This window comes from Cladophialophora carrionii (assembly GCF_000365165.1).
Source record: "Cladophialophora carrionii CBS 160.54 unplaced genomic scaffold supercont1.1, whole genome shotgun sequence".
In the NCBI taxonomy this organism is placed as follows: domain Eukaryota; kingdom Fungi; phylum Ascomycota; class Eurotiomycetes; order Chaetothyriales; family Herpotrichiellaceae; genus Cladophialophora; species Cladophialophora carrionii.
In genome coordinates, this window is record NW_008481816.1 from 1762524 (window position 1) to 1782052 (window position 19529).

The following is a 19529-nucleotide window of genomic DNA, read 5'->3' on the forward strand; positions in this document are numbered from 1 at the left end:
TGCGGCCCGATACGCAACTTGCGACGAAGTCACGTGACTGTCTCGGATGCTATGTTTTTCCGCCCCGACCCAAAATTTCCTTGCCGTCCTGTATCAAGTGACTAACTCGCAACTCAAGACTCGTTGTCGTCACTCGCTGTTCGTGCTCCGAATTAATCGTTCCATTCCTTTCTTGATTGTACAGCATATTCGTATCCGAGGCTTTGCTTGACAGGACTGCACTGACCCCGACGCTGAACATACACCGAGACGTATGATTTTTCCTGCGGCGACGCCCAAGCCTTTCCCGGGTACCACGTCCAGAGGAGAAGAAAACCTCATCCAGCAGCCCCGAGAGACTGGACAAGTAGTTCCGGTCGGACACAATGGCAGTACGACTACGGTGACAGAAGGCGGGCCCAAGGCCAAGCCATGGGCTCATTTCGTTGCGGGAGGGTATGCGCGCGTTGGGGTATTGGGATCCTGAACCACACTGACAATATACAGGCTCGGTGGTATGGCCGCCGCGACCCTCACCTCTCCCCTCGATGTCCTAAAGACCCGATTACAATCAGACTTCTACCAGGCACAGCTGAGACAACTCCACGCCCAACACCATGTACCGCAGAAACTCACCTTCACATCGGTCCCTCGAGCCGCATATTTCCACGTTGCAGAGACCATTCAACTGCTTAATTCGATCTACCAGCATGAAGGCTTCAGAGCGCTGTTTCGCGGTCTTGGTGCCAACCTAATAGGTGTGGTTCCCGCACGAAGCATCAATTTCTTCGTCTATGGAAACGGGAAGAGAATCTTGAATAACTACCTGAACCCCGAGGGACGAGAGAACGCCTGGAGCGTTCATCTTCTAGCGGCAGCTACAGCTGGTGTTGCCACGGGTACAGCGACCAATCCCATCTGGGTTGTCAAGACCCGGCTGCAACTCGACAAGAACAACGCGAGCAACGATCCTTCCAGAGGACGACAATACAAAAACAGTTGGGACTGTATCAGGCAAACTGTCCGACACGAGGGCTTTCGAGGCTTGTATCGAGGTCTGTCAGCGTCTTATCTGGGGGTCACCGAATCTACGCTGCAGTGGGTCCTGTATGAGCGGATGAAGCTGGCACTGGCTAGACGAGAAGCCCGACGACTCGCGGCTGCTGGCTACCAACGGACCATGCTCGACAACGTGGAAGAATTTGGAGGCAAGTTCGGTGCAGCCGCCAGTGCCAAGTTGTTTGCCGCTGTCATCACATATCCGCATGAGGTCGTGAGGACTAGATTACGGCAGGCTCCGACCGTCATCTCCGAGACAGGAAGGCCCACGATGAAATACACCGGTTTGATCCAGTGTTTCCGCCTGGTTGCCAAAGAAGAAGGCTTGGCTGGGCTGTACGGAGGCATGACACCGCACCTGCTTCGGGCCGTGCCCAGTGCGGCGATCATGTTCTCCACCTATGAGATTGTCCTGCGGCTTTTTGGAACGACTTCATAATCGCAAGGCGCTGCTCGCTCAACACCCGTACTCGACGGCTCTGACGACAATGTACAGTACTATGTAACTCATACAGAACGGTTTTTCTGGGTACGATTCTCGGCGAAGTACTTGTTGCATGTAAATGGCGCTCGGGACAGGCGTAGACCATGGAAGGCTGCTTGGCCCTTGACGACGAAGATACCCAGCTCCGAATTTGTACGATACGAAGACAAATTTCCAACATAGCCGAAATGGAGGCTCCCGAGCTCAATGGCTGCTGGGTTGGCTTTTACCATATATATATGGCTAGCGAGTGCCTTCGAAGACCACGTCGGAGACGCAAAAAGACCTTCATTAATTACCAAAAGTCCAGCTCGAGAAACAGATCGATTGGACGGCGACTCGATCATCGGCTGCTCAGCCTCAACAGCCACTGTCGCCTTGCATAGGGCCTTTTGCTCCCCGGTCGCCGTTGCCCTTCCTCCCGCTTCATTATTTGTTTAACTTCTTATTTCATCCCGTCCTCGCTGCCTAAATTCCTGCTCCTACCATGACTACGACGACCGCTCACCAGACGACCAGCTGCATGACCCGAGAGGACCGCGGCCTGACACTAACCGCAACCCTCGTCAACCTCGACGAGCACACTGGCCCAAACGAGGTCCGGGGTTCTGCAACATCCGAGTTGTTCCACAACATAATTCCGAACTAAATTTCGATCGTGGTCGAATCGCCATCGGAGTACTCGGCTCCATTCTTCGATGCACCAAAAGGCGCCCCTGACTACAGATCGTATCTGACCCTGTTAGAAGCACCTCACATCAGACTCGTCGTATCTTGTTGGTCGGGGTAATGGACATCGTGCAGCTTCCGGATTGCGCCCAGTCAGCTGCAGACTCTTCATTTCAAGATATCGAGCATTCCGATACTTCTCCCACTACGAATCCCTCAACAGAGACACCCAGGAGATCCGCATCCTGACGCTCCTGCCTGGTGATGAAGACGAAGATGTGATCACTTGCAGCCTGGCGAAAGTATCTTTATCAGCTGCCAACCACTTCTATGCGCTCTCTTACTGTTGGGGCTCTCCAGGAGAGACAGCCGAGATTATGGTCAATGGTGAACGTGTCCATATCCGCAAGAACCTCTGGAACTTCCTATGGAACCTCCGAAAGCTGTTTGTCGGGCCTATCAGAGTCTGGGTAGACTTTTTGTGCATCAACCAACACGACATTTTGGAACGCAACTTTGAGGTCGGTGTGATGGGCGAAATCTACGCATCTGCCGACAGAGTCATCGCGTGGCTCGGTGATTCCAGCCCAGAGTCCGAGGAGGCCCTCAATTATCTCGAAGAGGTCTCCCGTCTGCCGCAGCAGCGACGCGAGAAAATGGCCATTGGGTGCAATGACAAGACTCCAACGCGTGCCCTCAAGCATCTGATCTCAAGACCTTACTGGAGCCGACTGTGGATCATCCAGGAGGTCCTTTTGGCCAAAGATGCCCTCATTATGGTTGGCGCAAGATTCACCGGTTGGAGGACTCTGCACTCCGCGACTCGATACATGATATTCAAGACCGAACTTCACCCTAATGAGGAAAGGCAGCCATACCGCGACCATCAAAGCGTAAGCAGAAGGATATTTCGATCAATCAGCGAGACATCACAGGGACTCGTAGGCTCGAGTCAACTAAGTGTGCTTGTATCCAATTTTCGCGCAGCGATTTGCCATGATCCTCGGGACAGAATCTATGGACTTCTCGCTTTAGCGCGTCCCGAAATCCGGGCAGTGGTGAAAGTTGACTACGATGGTCCAATTTTGCAAACATTCATAAGGAATTATGAGCTATGGCGTCGGCCTGGATTTACGCGTGCAGGCCACAGATCTTGTGATTTTCAATTTTCGAGATATGTCGGGTTCACGACCGAATTCCCTGGAGACATATTTCGCTCACTCTCAAAGTCCATTGTGGACAGCAGGACCGTCCTGTGCGCCGTGTCTTCGAGATTGCCCAGAATGCCCGCCGTCAAGTTCTTTCATGCGACGGAGTCGGTTTGTCCCTACCACGCCGAGCTCGACCTATTGCGGCATGATGGCATCTTACGCTCCAAATTTAGCGCGACCATGGTATTTAAAACATTGCTCTGCTTCGGTGAGGTATCCTACTCGACATTCGCAGTGGCCAAGGCTCCGGAATTCTCCGTGGTTCCTGTGGCAGAGCATGTTGGAACAAGCCACACAGCTGTTGCAATTTATGTTTCGCATGTGAGGATCAAAGATACACACTCACACAAGTCTGGACACATGATCTACACCACTATAGTGCCCGAGGCTGGCGACCTTCTGATCCACTTGCTGGCTACAGTTCTCATTGTACGAAACTCCACGGCAGGCTGGAACATCGCCGATGTCGGATATGGGCAGAGCTCCTCCGACGTACTCATGCCCCTTCCCTGGAATTGGCTCAGCCATCGAATCCCTGACATTTCCTATTCCATTGTCTCCCCTTGCCAACCTGTTGCTCCGTTTGAAGACACTTATGATGACAGGCACATCGCGTGTGACCTTGAGCTAAATGGGCCCGCCATCGCCGAACTTTTGAGAAATGCGCTGCTTTCAAGCCCTGGTAACCCACTTGACGTTGCAAAGTGGGATGCTGGAGCAATGGTCTTGGAACACGGTATATGGGTCGAATGAGACTGTCTGTAACAACGATACTACCTGTATACGTTGGCGCATAAGGTAGCACGCTTACACAGGCTGGCCCTTCTTGACACCCCTGTAGGCTTCAGCCAACGAACGCAGGCTCCGCCATGGGCTGGAGAAAGCACCAACTCATCCAGTTCCCCTTCACTTTGTTGGCACAAGTTACACCGCAGCGCTGTTCAGGCCCGTCCAATCGAGCTGGTGAGGTTGCTATACCCCGGAAGAACATGCTCTATCAGAAATTGCCTGGGGTATAGTCTCATGAATGGCAAACTGCTGGATTCAGATGGGAGGAAATTCGGCCAATGCAAGACTTCGCGGAACTGGACGACATGGCATCGCGTGCTCGACCGTTCTCAACCTGCAGCTTACACAGTACCTGGAGACGGTGGTTTTCCTACTGTATCTTAGCCCGACTATCTCTCTATAGTACCTCGTAGCAGGGCATTCATACAACGCTTCTCTATTGAGCGCGGCAGCATTGCGGTCGGTGTGGTAAAAGGAGTGGGCACCCGGCGGCTGTCCGCTTGGCGCTTTATCAAGCAAGCCTCTGCATAGAACTACCGTCGATGGCTTTACCAAATGTCTTGTTCAGAATAGCCATCGCGGTCGTGAGCTGGCAGGAGTACCTCGTACGTACTCCGTACATATCTAACTTTACCCCAAGCAAGGCCACGAGGCTGAACTTGGCCGGCAGAACTTCGGGCACATAAATACCTTTTGTTTACATCTGATCGTCAAGATCCTGGTCTCGCATCTGTCAACCCGCAGAAGACATCACAGTCGAAACAGAAAATAGAGCACCAAGTCACCGATCGGAGAAAGAATATCGTCATTTTGGCCCACGCCACTTCCCTAGCCAGGATAAAAAAACAATGCCACCCGTCGACTACTCCTCCACGCTCGCGACACTGCGCGCCCAGCAAGCCGCGCAACCACTCTCGATCCTCGCGCTCGCGGAGCCGATCACCTCGTCCCAACAACAGCAACCTCAGCCTCAAGCAGCCTCCCGTCCATCAGACACGCTCTCGGCCTCAGAAGCCGACTCCTCCTCTCTGGCACTCACGCCCGCGACCTTGGCGGCCGACCTCACGCACTACAAGGACCTGTTCTCGAAGCTCCGCTTCAGCTACCTCGAACAGGTCACCAAGGAGAAATACCTGCGCAGCATCGTGGGCGATCCGCCCCTCCTGGTCAGCCATGGCGACAACCTGGCGCTCGAGCAGACGCTGGCGACCATGAAACACGACCTCAAGGCCAAGAAAGAGGAGGTCGACGCGCTGGTCGCCGCCATGGAGGAGCGGGCGCGGGACGTCGCGCAGCGGTACGACGCCGTGCAGGAGGGGATGGACGTGCTGGACCGGGTGCCGCTCGAGATCGAGGAGCTGAGGCGCGAAGTTGAGAGGTTGGGCGCCGAAATTGCCGCCCGGCGTGGCGAACGGCACGACGGACCACCTTCCGATCCGAGGATGAGGATGTCGTTGGCGGAGACGGAGGAGGCGCTCGCGGCCCAGAGGGCCAGAAATGCCGAGGTCGATCGCATGATTGCCGATCTGCAGGACAGGATGCCGGCGAGGGTGCGGGACGTGGAGAGCATGGACCGCGAATTGGCCGAGTTGGAGAGGAGACGGAACGAGGCTGCGAGGTTGGCCGTGGAAGGGAGACGGAGGAGAGAGGAACAAGGCGGCAGGGACGAGATGGAGGAGCTGGGCCGGTGGTACAGAGCGAGCGAGGGCGTTATGAAGGGGTTGATGGGCGTGGAAGGGACGGTTGGGTAGCGTGTAATACTTTTAGCATGCTTGCGTCAATGCACTTACGAGACAGAAAGACACGAGGACTTTACGTGACGGAAGATCGAGCAGCCTGTGGCTGGCGGGCATGATAGTGGCACCAGGAACTGAAACGAAATGTACAAGATGATACCCCGAGTGAGAAGAGAGGAAACTGGACATGGCGTCCATCATATGCATGAATGACGACGAAACTCTTCTTTTGAGGGATTTGATTCGGTCGGTCACTTCTCATCTCGGAATAACTTGCTGAGTAAACATTTCCAGCTTTGGACTTTCTGAATTTCTTTGATGCCTTTGCCACGAGAGCCATGAAGCTGATTGCCATTTTGGAAACCTCTCAGATGGCCCCGGGTTTTGGATGCCCGTCTTCTCCTCGCTGACCACTGGTATCAGTATCGTTTGGGTCCGCTCAAGTCAACCTATCGTAACCATCAGGGCTGCCATGGAACATGACGAGATGACGGCCCACATTCGATAATGTCGTGATGTGACGTGATGTGATCTACTCCTCGTCCTCGCCGGCCTCCTCATCGTCACCATCGCCCTTCTCCGCGGCCTTGGCCTTCTTCCTCCTAACACGACCAGGTCGGCCGCCGCCAAACGGACTCGTCAGGGCAAAGTCAATGTGCTTCTGGCTGTCGAGTCGGACCACAAAGCTGGGGACATTGACGATCTGCTTGCCGACGCGGATGTGACGCTGCTTGATCAGCACACGGGCGTGGTGGATCGACTTGGCCAGCCCGAGCTTGTACACGCAGGTCTGCAGGCGGCGCTCCAAGAAATCTTCGACCTTGAGTGCGAGCACGTAATCGAGCTTCATGCGCGATTCGTCGAGCACACCGACACGGACGAGACGGCGAATGAGGGCGTTGCCTTCGAAGAGACGCTTGGGGTCCTTTTCGTCGAGGGTCAGGAGTTGACTGCAGGTACATCGTTCGTATCAGTAACTGGTGCGCAAGAAGAAATTCTTGGTGGACGCTCTGCAGCAAGAGCAACGTGTTGCTGCGAAGGCGTATGAACAAGCAAACGGGGAAGGTTCTGATAGCATACCGAGCAGCACGACGGATCTTGGACAGAGTAAGCTGGACGCGCCAGACTTCACGCTTGTTGCGCAGACCATATTCGCCGACGATCTTGAGTTCGGAGTCACTGTGGGCGTAGATGTCAGGACGGATATCTCAGACATGAAGCACAGGCAAGCTGATGCTCAGTGGCCAGGATATGGATGTTTTTGTCAAACGTACAGACGGGCAGATTCGAAGGCTGCGAATATGTCAGTCCTGTTATTGCAGAAGATTGAGCGCAGCGCTTACGTCGACGAGGGACCTTGTAGGTCTTGGAGTAGGACCGCGGCGCCATGATTGCAACACAGTGTGCGCAATCGAGTTATCAGTTGACGAAGTGGCCGAGAAGTTGCGGTTGGGAGGTTCGAGGTTGGTGGTTTAGACGTTTCTGATGATAAATTGCCGCGTGTGCGCAGTTCGAGTGGGCGTTCGCAGTCTTGGCACGCACAAAACAATTTGTGGGTCTGGGCCTTGGCGTTTTCTCAGGGCAACTGCGGCGGACACGACCACAGCGACACCACACAGCGAATATCCTGAAGTGTGTAGCGACGATTAATACCACGACAACCCACACGTCTCCTCGATCTCATCCGTCGCAATGGGTCACTCCGCAGGTCTACGATCCGGCACGCGCTATGCCTTCAGCCGCCAACACCGCAAGAAGGTATGAACCGTGCAACAGAAATGTGCGAACAAGATCGGACGACTGACGATACCGCGCACTGCGCTTGGTAGGGCATGATCGCTCTGGGCACGTACATGAAGACATACCGAGTCGGTGACATTGTCGATATCAAAGCCAACGGTGCTGTCCAGAAGGGTGTACGTGGAATCTCTTATTCGCAGTCCTTAATCCCAACCACATCCGAACCCAGCTGCAAATTCAGATGAGAGACGACAGAGAATAGAAAAAAAAATAAGAGCACATGCTGATCTGGCCCCCGAAACAGATGCCCTACAAGGTCTACCACGGCAAGACGGGCGTTATCTACAACGTGACGAAATCCGCTGTCGGCGTCATCGTCTACAAGAAAGTCGGCAACCGATACATGGAGAAGCGAGTGAACGTCCGTGTTGAGCACATCGCACACTCGAGATCGAGAGAGGAGTGTAAGTCCACAACCTCTGTCCATGAGTACTGGGTGCACAATGATGCATTATCATCTGGCATATCTTTGAAGACTCGCTCGCAAAGGTGGAATGTGTTTATCCCGAATTAAACATATGCTGACCACGCTGGCCATTCAATAGTCCTGAACAGAGTCAAGTCCAATGCCCAACGCCGCCGCGAAGCCAAGGAGAAGGGCGAATCCGTCCAGCTGAAGCGCATGCCTCAGGGTCCCCGAGGCTCGCACACGGTCGATTTCTCAGAGGTCGAGAGTCTCGCCCCTCAACCATACGACACCCACATCTAAACGAACCGGAAGAGCGGTGGGTAGTGTATGCTGCAGGGTGCTCAGCTGGGAAATTGGTCCGGAATCGCTCGCACTGCTTCCTTCAGCTAGCCGCGCTTAGGTGACGAGGTGAACGATGTCTACCGCGAACCGGGGAAGGGTACTGCTTGTGCTATTGCACACGGCTCTATTGCTTAGGAGCGGAGGACAGGGTCTGGCAGAGCTGCTCGAGTGTGTGAGATGCGTCAGACTTCTGTGGACGATGGCATGAGCATGGGCATTGCATCGCAGGTGTGATAGAAGACGCATGAATGTCCCTCCATACTCCCAAGATGATACCTTCAAGCGTTGAATTGTCCTTACTTTCTGAAGGACTTGCACATGGCAATCCCACAGATCCTGTTTAACGATCACTTCCCTGGCTTTCTCGCCTGAAGACCGAGTACCAAAGTCTCGAGTCTTTGTCGCAAGATGAGATTACGGTCACGATTAAACCATGTCAAGTGCACGAGAGTTGCCTTTTCACCTCGTTGAGGTACGGAGTAAGAAGCAGATCATCGCAGCGCAGCCTGGCTCATCGCATACGTGTGTGCTTACTTCAGGCTTTCTTGGACCAGCATGTCGCCGTGAACAGATCTGTGGTTCCTCCCAGGGACACTCTCTCCACGGTCCTTTACGGCTCTAGTTAAGGACCACCACGCCCATAAGAGGACTCCCCTGCCCTGTGATGCCTTTGTCCCACTAAGCTCTTCTGGCTGGTATCAGATTCACTTTGTCCACCACCGACGTAATTCGAGACTCTGTCGTCACAATGCTCCGGACTGTGACCCGAGTCTAAAACCCGCAATATGTGGACGCCTCCCGATGCTCTCCGGTACCATGCTGATACTGTACCCATTCGTATGCGTTTGTTTGCAAGACGCCGGCCCCTGTTACACCTTGTATCCCGCCCGATGTGAATGTAATGTAGCAGTCCGAGACTTTTTCGCTACGCCAGAGTGAATTTCCAACACAGTGTTGTTCAGCCCTGCCATGCTTCCAGCCCCATTGTTTCAGAAAGTGAAATCATCGTCATCGTCGTCAGAATCTTTCGCTAATGCGTGAATGTCGCCTTCTGCCTTCGATCCTGGATCTTGGAATGCTCGCGATTCATTGCCCTTGGATTGAGTATGATGCGCATCGGCCAATTTCACCGGACTTGATGACTGGACTTCCTCGCTCGGAATCAGACCGGACAAACTGGCAATGCCTGGTGATCTCCCGTGTGACCGGGCCACAAACGACCACGGAGGATGGGCATCGTCCGGACTTGTGTGAGATGAGCTTGCGCCGCTTGAAACCACTGAAGGCGTGTTGGACGAGACCACGAGCCTAGTGCCGGATGGGGAAAGATCATTTTCGTAGCCAGCTTCGAGGGACTTTGGTGGTTTTGTTGGCACAATATCTTTCAAAGAAGCTCGCTTCGCAGGCGACGGCGATGAATCCAATCCTGCAGTGTCAAGTAGTCCATGGTTTGGTACGGCCACCAATTCGTCCTGTCCGACTTCGGCATCGACCGGAACAGCCACATAGGGGTCTTGTAAGTGGTCTCCATTGTGTGTCCACCTGCATAAGGCTCTTCCAGGGTCAAGCACACCATCCTCTTTGTCATTTTGTACGCTGGTAGGTGAAAGGTCCACCTGCAGCGCACCATCTTCGTGGATGACGGTATTCTTTGCAACCTGTTGTAGTGTCTCCTGCAGTACCCAGGGGAAGCTGATGAAAGGTACGCCGGTGGCAGAGGTTGAAGCAGATAAAACAGAGCCAGATGATTCGGCTGAGAGAGCAGAACCATCTTCGTGTTCTGATCCGTGGCCCTCTTCTCGTTTCCTAGCTTTCTGATATTCTTCATGGGTGATGTGGTAGGCCGCAATGGCATATGGTCTCAGTTTTGCCAGGTCGTGTCCGCCAGCTTCTTCCCGGAACGCCTCATAGTATTGATCTTTCAGCGTCTTAGCGTGCTGTCCAATTTCTTCATGGAACTTGTAGTCTTTGGAGGCTTTGCTGTGGTGCAGCACAAAAGTAGACCAAACTTCGAATTCAGACGCAATCTGGTGTTGGGCCATGATACGACGCATGCTCTCGTCATAGCTCTCCTTGAGCCTGCGGACAAAACCGATGACTTCCTCTTGTGGGGCATGTATCAAGATCCGTCCATCAAAATCTCCCAACAGGTGTGGCTCAAACTTTGCTTTCCCGACCGCGTCGTACAGCCGGCCCAGAATCTTTCTCGAGCGAAACACACCGGATCGCTTCTTCTCCATAAAATGGGGCCACTGGCTTCGCTCCAGGTCCCGCGTCATGAGTGCAGGCACGCCAGTTTTCGGATAGTCAACGGCCATGGAATGGAGCTCGACAAGCTTCAAGCATTGCTCGCTGTCGATGCCATCAGGCAGAGAGTGAGCAGCAGCAAGGTGTGCATGTGCAATCCTTCCCAGATAGTCATTCTGCATGTAGTCATAGAAGAAGTTGATGATGTCGTCGATCGAGACGTTTTCCTTTCTGACGGGCTCTGGCGCGTTGTAATGAAAAGGTTCGGCATTCCACTCCTTTGGGAGCAATTCAGGATCCCAGATGACGATATAATCGTCCCCATCAAGATCACCGCCAGAACACATGCTGGGCAAGTCTCGGTCACCAACCGAGGGCATGACCAGCACATCGCACATGTGCCGTAGCGGGGGACAATTGACGGCTTTGACAACCCGGATGTCGCCGCGATGCAGAGATGGGTTGCGAGCAATGATACAAACACCTTCATAGAGACAGCGGACTTTCTTCTGGGGGTCTGTGTATTGGATAAAAACCTCTGGCAAAGCTTTCTCTCTTTCCTCCCGGCTAGCATTTGGCCCAGGCTGGAGGTCGTTAATGTGGCCACGAAGCGTGCCAGTCTCGTCAACAACACCCAAGACGAAGGCACCTTGAGACACGGGAATCTTGGCCTTTTCTTTCAGATACTTCAGCATCCATGCTCTCCAGAGCCGTACTAGGGACGCCACAAAGGGTTCATCGAGCTGGGAGAACCCAGCTTCGATCATGGCAGCGATATTAGGGGTCATCAGATTAGGGTCGACGTTCTCCCGTAAGGCTCGTACGGCGACGGTGTCATCTCTCATGGCGGCATCCAGATCTTCAATGCATTTTTGTTGCATTCGGAGAAACACCACATCCGGCACGCCAAGTGCCGACAACACAAGGATGAGTTGACGGTTCAGGAACGGTCGCCAGAATTCAGAGACCCGAATGATCTCCAACTCATTTGACTCGCTATCGAACTTCCGTTGGCTCGGCCGGATCTTGACATCGGAGTTGGTGAGGGTGGGATCAAGGGCGAGAACTCCTTTACAGCCGCCCAATCTGAACTGAAATGCCGAAGGAGGCTCCTCACCACTGAGCTTAAGTTTGTTCTTGATGTGAAGGGCAGTGAGACGGGATATTTTCCCAACACCATCAGTGAAGTTGTATTTGCCATTTTTGATGTCCGGTATGTCGGCGTCTTTGCTGCGACTATCTCTGTTGAGGATCTTGAAGGGTGTTGTTGTCGCAAAGCATTGACCCATTCGTGCGGCTCGCTTGGCGACCACCTTCTCGTGATCAAAGATGCCCATATCCCTCCTGATATCATCGACAGTGATGCGTGGGTGTTGAGAGGCCGCAAAGAAGTATGCACCGTGTTCCCTTATCTGTGAGTTCCCCCAGGCAAGAAATTCGTAACGTCGATCGCCAAGGACAATACCGTGCTTCATGGTCCGACGAACTCTGTCGAAGACCAGCTTCATCTTACCGTTTGTTGCCGGCCAGAGTCTTGTCTGTCCGCGGTAAGGGTCGTCTTCGAACCGCACTCTGAGGAAATGGTTGCTGACGCTGGAATATCTGCGCACAATCCGATTCGTGATCTCAACTGAAGGGGTGTGGAATACAACTCCCGTGGCGGTGACTGTTGCACTATAGATCTCTGCACAATTTGCGGGAGGCGCACGGGCGAGCACCGGCTTCGTGTAACGTAGGTCTGTGAAGATGGACATAGGGTCGTAGACACGTTGTTGATGTAAGTCGACGTGAATGAGCATTTGCTTGGCCCGTTTTGTAGGCATGTCTGACAACTTCTGCAAAAACTCGCGCGTGAGGCTGTACTCATTGAGCCACCGTTTTGAAATACAAACTTCGAGTTGATATCTCAGATCGAAGTCAAGGCGACGCGGTAGCAAAAGCTCCTCTGACCATGATTGGGAGCCGGTTCCGTCGACAAAGTCCCAGAACGGGGCAGGACTTCCTGGACCGGTGACCACTTGAAACGAGGAATCCCGACTCACGCGAATGTTGAAGTCTGCAAGAGCAGTCAGAAACTGGCCTAGCGAATTCTGGTTTCGGTCGATATCCGGTCTGATTGTAACACGGAAAGTTGTCCAGCGAGCAATATCGATACTATTGTGAAGTTTCTGCACCGAAACCGGAGTGTCGTTGATCTTCTGAAAAGTTTCCTTCTCGTCGACAATGTCAGTCTGGCGCGACCATGTGTCGTCTGAGCTCCACTTGGACGAGTTATCATCGTGACTCAATGCCATCGCCTGCTTCAATTGCCGGGAGTACCAGGGCGTGTTATTCAGGTGGATGACCAACGCGGTGGATCCGTTACTGTGGACTTCACACAACGAGAACTGTTCGTCTAGCGCGACAGAGAACCGGTATGCCCGTTCTATCGCCCTGCTCCGTGAGTGGATAACGACCGGGAAGTGAACCTCCATCTCCAGTTTGGTCAAGTTTAGCCTCAATCGAACGGCATCACCGCGACTGTTCTGTCTCTGGGCCTTCACAACCATGCGTCCAGGTCGACTGAGGTAGCCAAAGTCGATTGCACTGCCATATAGTGTGACTTCTGGATCATATCTCACGCCGCGGCGGACAGGACTCTCAACGAAGCGGTTCGGCGACCGGGGTTCATATCGGACCTTGATCTTGGGTAGCGGCTCACCCTCGTTGCGCCGACTGTGAAAGTGGAATTTATTGATGAACTGTTCATCCCAGGGTGCTCTTCCCGGCGGTGGCGGTCTGCAGACAAGGTTAGAACATAGTGACAACCAACGATCTAGAATTCGGGGCTCACTTGAACACGATTATCGCTTGTCCCGCGAAGTTCCCCTGAGGGGTTTCCTCCATCCGAATGAACTCGACATTCCCAAAACGACTGAAATTTCTGTGGATATCATAGGTGGTAACTCCTCGAGGCAGGTTAGAAATGTAAGCCTTGACAGAAGGCCAGGTCCTCCATTCTTCGTCGCGTTGAGTTTGGCGCGCTAGATCCATCACCCTAAGTGAATCGGAAAGGCGCTCCATTCGGCCATGCCCGTGGTCCGAAGAGCGCTGGGCAAGACCCAGAGGCGGTGTCCGGGCCGTTGGGGTGTTAACGTCTTTGAGCTGAAGTACAACGGGAGGATCGGAACTAAATGACTCTGACGTTCAGTTTTGGCTTTGGACAACATGAAAGGGTCAAGGATTTTGGCGAGAGCCAGTGTGTCGGAAGCGAAGATCCGCCCGAGGCTAAGGCAAGGATAACGGATCTCCAAAACAAATGGCACAAGATTAAGAGAATATGGAAGAACGCCGAACCAGAATAGAAATAATGTCAGAGATTGTGGGAGAAGCTTGAGGCCACAAGTGAAGACTGGCAGCGGGAGGTGAATGTGGCGGTGACGGCAGAGTGAATGTTGGCAGATTCATTAGTTTGCAGGGAAGGTGCTGTTAATGATATCGGACAAAGGCAAGAGTGTTGAGCAATCAATCCCATACAGCGCGCATCTGCCCGTTGTTTGATTGAATCAAACGGCGGGAGGCAGAAGGCAACAGACCGATAGATGGATGTCAAGGCAGACCGTCAACGTGAGTCGGCCACGAGACTGGACTGATGTGTGCGGCTGGGCCATCTTCAGTCAAGACGAGCAGACTCCAGACTTCCGAATAACTCGCCGTCCTTCAGCAAACGAATCGATATTGGGCCACAGTGAGATGGCCACACATCTCATTCTGAAGTGCGACTATCTGAGAAGTCGCCGCGCTGGCTATAATTACTCATGTGCAGAGGTAGGTAGATATGCAGTACAATATCAACCACATGCAATGTCTCCCCACGCTGCATTCAGTGGCACGGCATTCATTGTAAAGAAACGCTTGCTGAAGGCCCGCAGTCGGCTGCGCAACAGTCCTGTCTCACCACTGGACGGATTAACTACGTAGGTATCTAAGTGAAGTGGCTTGCCCCAGGAATACCGAGATAGGCGATCCAGATGCCGCTTGGCGGCAATAAGTGGAGGCTCGAGAGGCGCATGCGGGCGGCATCTATTCCGCCGGACACTATGTAATTGAGCATCGATCGTGCTTTCAAAACGTCGAGTACACCATCGCTTCGCATAGTCGTACTCGAGAAAGAGTCGTTATGTCCTGCCCGAGGTAGTGTATTGCATCGTCGCCATCTCAGTGCCCACTGCGCGTAGATATCATCACCATGGAGAAGACACAGCGGACCTTGCGAGTTCTTAAATTATGCGCGGAGGCAAACAGCAGAGAGGGATGCCCTTCGAGAATCTCTATCCCGTCGAGAGTCTGCACGAAGAAACACCTGAGGAGCACGCCGACCAAGAAATTCTACTCGACGCGGGCCTCGAGCGCAGAGTACCAAGCAAAACCGAATCTACCACTGGGGACGACCAGCAGGGCGTTACTCCTGGCCGGGGCACTCGCGTCCCTCGGCTATGCTGTGGGCGTCAACGACGCAGGAAGTCATGCGGATGAGCTCATTCCGCGGAAGCCCAAGCCTCCTACATACGCGAGCAAGATGGAGCTGGAGAAGGCCATCACGGAGCTTCGGGAACTGCTGGGCGAGGACGCTGTCAGCACGGATGACGACGACCTCAAGGACCACGGCTACTCCGAATGGTCGTCGATCAATATCGACCAATTGCCCGTTGCTGTGGCATATCCCAAGAGCACGGAGGAAGTCGCCCACATTGCGAAGATCGCCTCAAAATACAGAGTGCCCATGATACCTTACTCGGGCGGCTCCTCTCTCGAAGCGAACTTTTCGGCCCCGTTCGGCGGGTTCAGCATCGATTTCGCCTTCATGGACCAGATCCTGGCCATCCACGCCGACGACATGGACGTCGTGGTCCAGCCGGCGGTGCAGTGGATGGAGCTGAACGACAAGCTGCAGCATACAGGCCTGTTCTTCCCCGTCGACCCGGGACCATCGGCCAAGATCGGAGGCATGGTCGGCACCTCCTGCAGCGGCACAAACGCCTTCCGCTACGGCACCATGAAAGACTGGGTCATCAACTTGACAGTCGTCCTGCCCGACGGGCGGATCATCAAAACCAGACGGCGGCCCCGCAAGACGTCGGCGGGCTATAACCTCACCGGCCTCTTCGTGGGCGCCGAAGGCACCTTGGGCATCGTCACGGAAGCGACGCTCAAGCTGGCGGTCATCCCCCAGGAGACCAAAGTCGCCGTCGTGACGTTCCCGACCATCCGCGACGCGGCCGCCTCGGCCATGCAGATCATCCGGGCGGGCGTGCCCGTGGCGGCCATGGAAATCATGGACGACGTCCAAATGTCGGTCATCAACCGCGCCGGAGGCACGAACCGCACGTGGAAGGAAGCCCCCACCATCTTCTTCAAATTCTCCGGCACGACGGCCGGTGTGGCAGACAACATCAAGACGACCACTGACATTGCGAAGAAGAACCACGCCGGCGACTTCATCTACGCCAAGGACGATCGGGAAGCCCACGACCTGTGGAAGGCCCGGAAGGACTCCCTGTGGAGCATGCTCTCGTTGAGGCGCGAAGGCGACGAAGTGTGGTCGACCGACGTGGCCGTCCCGATCTCGAGACTCCCAGACATTGTCGGTAAGCATTTGCGTACTCTACAGCGGCGGGCATATGGAGGAGGCCCACGACCGGTCCCCACGCTGACATGGACTACCTAGAAATCACCAAGAAAGAAGTCGATGACCTGGGTCTTTTCGCCAGCGTGCTCGGACACATCGGCGACGGAAACTTTCATACATCGGTCCTGTACAACCGCAACGACCCCAAGGAGAGAGAGCAGGTGGAGCGCGTCGTGCATAACATGGTGGATCGAGCCCTTGAAATGGTAAGTGCCCCATTCTGCGCCACTGGAACTCGACACTGCCGTCTAGCAAGCAAATCCGACATCTGATGCGGATGCTGCGGAGACACTGATGTGACACTGATCCTGAGCGACGCTAACCCTCACAACCACGACCAGGAAGGCACATGCACCGGCGAGCACGGCATCGGCCTAGGCAAGAAGCAAAGCCTAGTCTCCGAGCTTGGAGTCGAGACAATCAGCGTGATGCAGACGTTGAAACGAAGTCTAGACCCGCACTGGCTGATGAACCCGGGCAAAATCTTCGATGCTCTTGGCGTGGAGGACACAAAGAGCCAGCCTGAGGCCACGGCGGCGTCCACCCTGGCACGACCGACGGATAAGTGAGCGACCGGAGGGAGGGACGTTGAAACGGACGGACTGAGCATACGATCTGCACCATACACGCATGCACACATGCCACACAAGCTGAGTTGGGTGGAATCAGGTCTGCTTCACCTGCTGGGTTTACTTGTACGGCATGATACGCGAGATCTGGTTGTATGTACTTCCTGTTGTATGTTGATCCCTTGAACTAAATCCAAGGGTCTCGTTGCTGGTCGCGTCTTGTGTGCGCATGCGCTGATCAGGTACGTAGGGAGTATCTACGTAGCCTTCCTCGGGATGAGTCTAGATCCAGGTTGCCTAGGTCCCAGGAGTTGCCGACCTCCGACAAACTTCGATCCTCCTGTCTATGCCCCAGCTAGTTTCACTGCTGGACATTCATTATTTGACTTCACCTCCACCCTATGACCACGTCCTGATATCTTGGATCCGTATCTCCAAAAGGCGTGCTTGCCTGACGCAGACCCCTCGAATACGCTTAGCATAGACAATGAGGTAAGTGGGTGACGTCCTAGGGTACGGAGCGTTGGCACCGACCGTGAGCAAAACTTGCTAGTGTGCTGAGGTGCCATATTGCAGCCAGTTTTCAAGTTGTCTCCATCACTGGGAAGACTTTATACACGCGAGGTGTCCCTGAGAGCTTGCCTTATCATCTAAGATCCACCGTTTGCCGAATTGGCACCTCCAACGGCGACGCGGTGAATTTCATGTAGCTGGTGGAAACATGCCTGGTTGCGGTGCTGCCGATATCGAGGCAGCGAGGCATGGGTATCAAAGCATACGATGTTCGAGGCGTCTGACATATGGACGAGATGTGCTTGGAAGGTTTGTAAATCCAGACCACGGACCGATCAATCATTGAAGAACGTCTTTTCTAGTCTTCTAGCCAAATTCACACAAGGTGTGTCGACAGCCCGCAAGAACACATCCGCCACCCAGATGACTGTAAGTAGAATCACGATGGCCGCCTTGGCGAAGTCCCTCTGGAATTGTCTCATGACTTCGGGCGTTTCCACTTCAGGCGTTCGAGGGAGTATCTGTCTTCGATTAGGACGAGCAGCATGAAGGAAGTAAAAGGCAATCTTACTAAATAGCCTAGGGTATGGATGACCGGTCCGTGCATGACATACAGAGGAAAACTGATCTTGCCCAAGTACTGGACAGGCGCCCAGCAAAAGGCTCTGTTTCGCAGAACGCCTAGCCGACATGAAGACCAGACTATCAAGACTGCACCCATGGTGGGCCAGAACCGGTGCTTTTCGGTGAAGTTACGGGGAATCAGAGAATCGAGGGTGACGAACCCGGGGGTAGCGTTGGCGGCAACGTCCGGGAAGGAGAGCAGGAACAGCGACATCAGAAACGCCGCCCAATACAAGATCCGAGTCGATCGGCGGGGCAAATGCCGCTGACTGTCCGTTAAGGTCGACGGCAGTCCAGACGCAGCCATCGATGTGCAGATGATGTCCCATTCCGCAATCACAGCTCCAGCCCAGAACGGGGTCAATTCCCATCTGTCCCATGAGACACCCCAGATAATGAGTCCCGCAAAAGTCATGATCCGTAGCCGGCTCGACATCCTGGCCGTGAGCATATGCGTCAGGAAAAGAGCCATGCTACAGCGAAACTCGACAGGGATGGTCCACAAATGGCGGTCCAGCTCAATGGACCCGGCAAACAACGACCAGTTGAAGACGTCGACAAAGATGAGCATCTGTACCAGCCAATCCGCGAACTGCAGCCACATGTTCGGTTGAGTATAGCAGTGAGATTCCAGTACCATGCGCATTTGGTTTGAGAAGTCCTCGGTGAGTCTGTAAAGGTTGAGCTGAGCCAGACAGATGACGATGAAGGTGGAGGCGAAACAAGGAAGAAACAGTCGCAATCCCCGGCGGAAGATGGAAGAAGTCATTGTCGTCATCAGTTGCTCGTGCTGACGCGAACGCATTTGCTTCACAGGTTTGTAGCTGAGTGCGTACCCCGAGATGACGAAGAAGATGGCCACCATGGGGGGTCCCGAGTAGAGAAGTCGAATGATCGGTAATCGAAGAGGCTCTGTGAACGCGGTCCGGGGCTGCGTTTCTGGGTCCGGTGCCGCGCCCCAGGCGTGCACAATGTCGAACGTGCCATATGTGAGATGGCAGATGAACACAGCGAAGGCAGCGAGCCCGCGCATGCCGTCAAGAAAGGCGGTTGGCGCAAGCTTGTCAGTCTTGCCCTGCTCATTTGGTGAGCGGCGATGCAGGAAACTCGGGACAAGCAAACTGAGTAGTTGACCAAGAAGTCTGCCCAGATGTCGAAGTGAAAAGCAAAGCCCGAAGTTCCAGAGCTGGCGGGGGTACTGAGGCTTCAGCCATGTGCTGGTTCCAACCGTGCTTTCATTGTAGTCAAATTCACGTTTCTCGTCCAACAGCCCGAGTTGCGATTCATCTGAACTGGAGCGTGACGAGTCACCGCTCGAGGACGTCGAGCTCATGATGCTCGATCGACCCGCGAACGCAGGGCATCTGAAAAGAGCGAAGAATTGTGGTGACGCGTCGGCACGGAGGAGTTTTCGAGAAGGAGAGAAAGAA

At 54.1% G+C, this 19529-nt stretch overlaps 8 protein-coding genes across 8 annotated transcripts; 5 read left to right on the forward strand and 3 right to left on the reverse strand.

The window, feature by feature from the left end:
- Positions 1–253: 253 nt before the first annotated feature.
- On the forward strand, positions 254–1477 carry G647_00625 (uncharacterized protein; the record flags this gene model as incomplete). The annotated part of the gene is made up of 2 exons (XM_008724028.1): positions 254–435; positions 487–1477. 2 exons carry the CDS (start codon positions 254–256, stop codon positions 1475–1477), a joined length of 1173 nt encoding a protein of 390 aa, XP_008722250.1.
- A 532-nt stretch (positions 1478–2009) lies between these two features.
- G647_00626 (uncharacterized protein) lies at positions 2010–3226 on the forward strand (the record flags this gene model as incomplete). The annotated part of the gene is made up of 3 exons (XM_008724029.1): positions 2010–2120; positions 2269–3084; positions 3179–3226. The coding sequence occupies 3 exons, from the start codon at positions 2010–2012 to the stop codon at positions 3224–3226; spliced, it is 975 nt and encodes a 324-aa protein (XP_008722251.1).
- Positions 3227–5039: 1813 nt separating this feature from the next.
- Positions 5040–5942, forward strand: G647_00627 (uncharacterized protein; the record flags this gene model as incomplete). Its single annotated transcript, XM_008724030.1, has 1 exon — positions 5040–5942. One exon carries the CDS (start codon positions 5040–5042, stop codon positions 5940–5942), a length of 903 nt encoding a protein of 300 aa, XP_008722252.1.
- A 517-nt stretch (positions 5943–6459) lies between these two features.
- On the reverse strand, positions 6460–7316 carry G647_00628 (40S ribosomal protein S9; the record flags this gene model as incomplete). The annotated part of the gene is made up of 4 exons (XM_008724031.1): positions 6460–6877; positions 7008–7106; positions 7202–7220; positions 7271–7316. The coding sequence occupies 4 exons, from the start codon at positions 7314–7316 to the stop codon at positions 6460–6462; spliced, it is 582 nt and encodes a 193-aa protein (XP_008722253.1).
- A 303-nt stretch (positions 7317–7619) lies between these two features.
- On the forward strand, positions 7620–8436 carry G647_00629 (uncharacterized protein; the record flags this gene model as incomplete). Its single annotated transcript, XM_008724032.1, has 4 exons — positions 7620–7685; positions 7757–7843; positions 7972–8131; positions 8273–8436. 4 exons carry the CDS (start codon positions 7620–7622, stop codon positions 8434–8436), a joined length of 477 nt encoding a protein of 158 aa, XP_008722254.1.
- Positions 8437–9467: 1031 nt separating this feature from the next.
- Positions 9468–13758, reverse strand: G647_00630 (uncharacterized protein; the record flags this gene model as incomplete). The annotated part of the gene is made up of 2 exons (XM_008724033.1): positions 9468–13503; positions 13559–13758. The coding sequence occupies 2 exons, from the start codon at positions 13756–13758 to the stop codon at positions 9468–9470; spliced, it is 4236 nt and encodes a 1411-aa protein (XP_008722255.1).
- Positions 13759–14953: 1195 nt separating this feature from the next.
- Positions 14954–16962, forward strand: G647_00631 (glycolate oxidase, subunit GlcD; the record flags this gene model as incomplete). The annotated part of the gene is made up of 3 exons (XM_008724034.1): positions 14954–16352; positions 16433–16599; positions 16735–16962. 3 exons carry the CDS (start codon positions 14954–14956, stop codon positions 16960–16962), a joined length of 1794 nt encoding a protein of 597 aa, XP_008722256.1.
- An 848-nt stretch (positions 16963–17810) lies between these two features.
- G647_00632 (uncharacterized protein) lies at positions 17811–19432 on the reverse strand (the record flags this gene model as incomplete). Its single annotated transcript, XM_008724035.1, has 2 exons — positions 17811–17996; positions 18047–19432. The coding sequence occupies 2 exons, from the start codon at positions 19430–19432 to the stop codon at positions 17811–17813; spliced, it is 1572 nt and encodes a 523-aa protein (XP_008722257.1).
- Between the last annotated feature and the right edge of the window lie 97 nt (positions 19433–19529).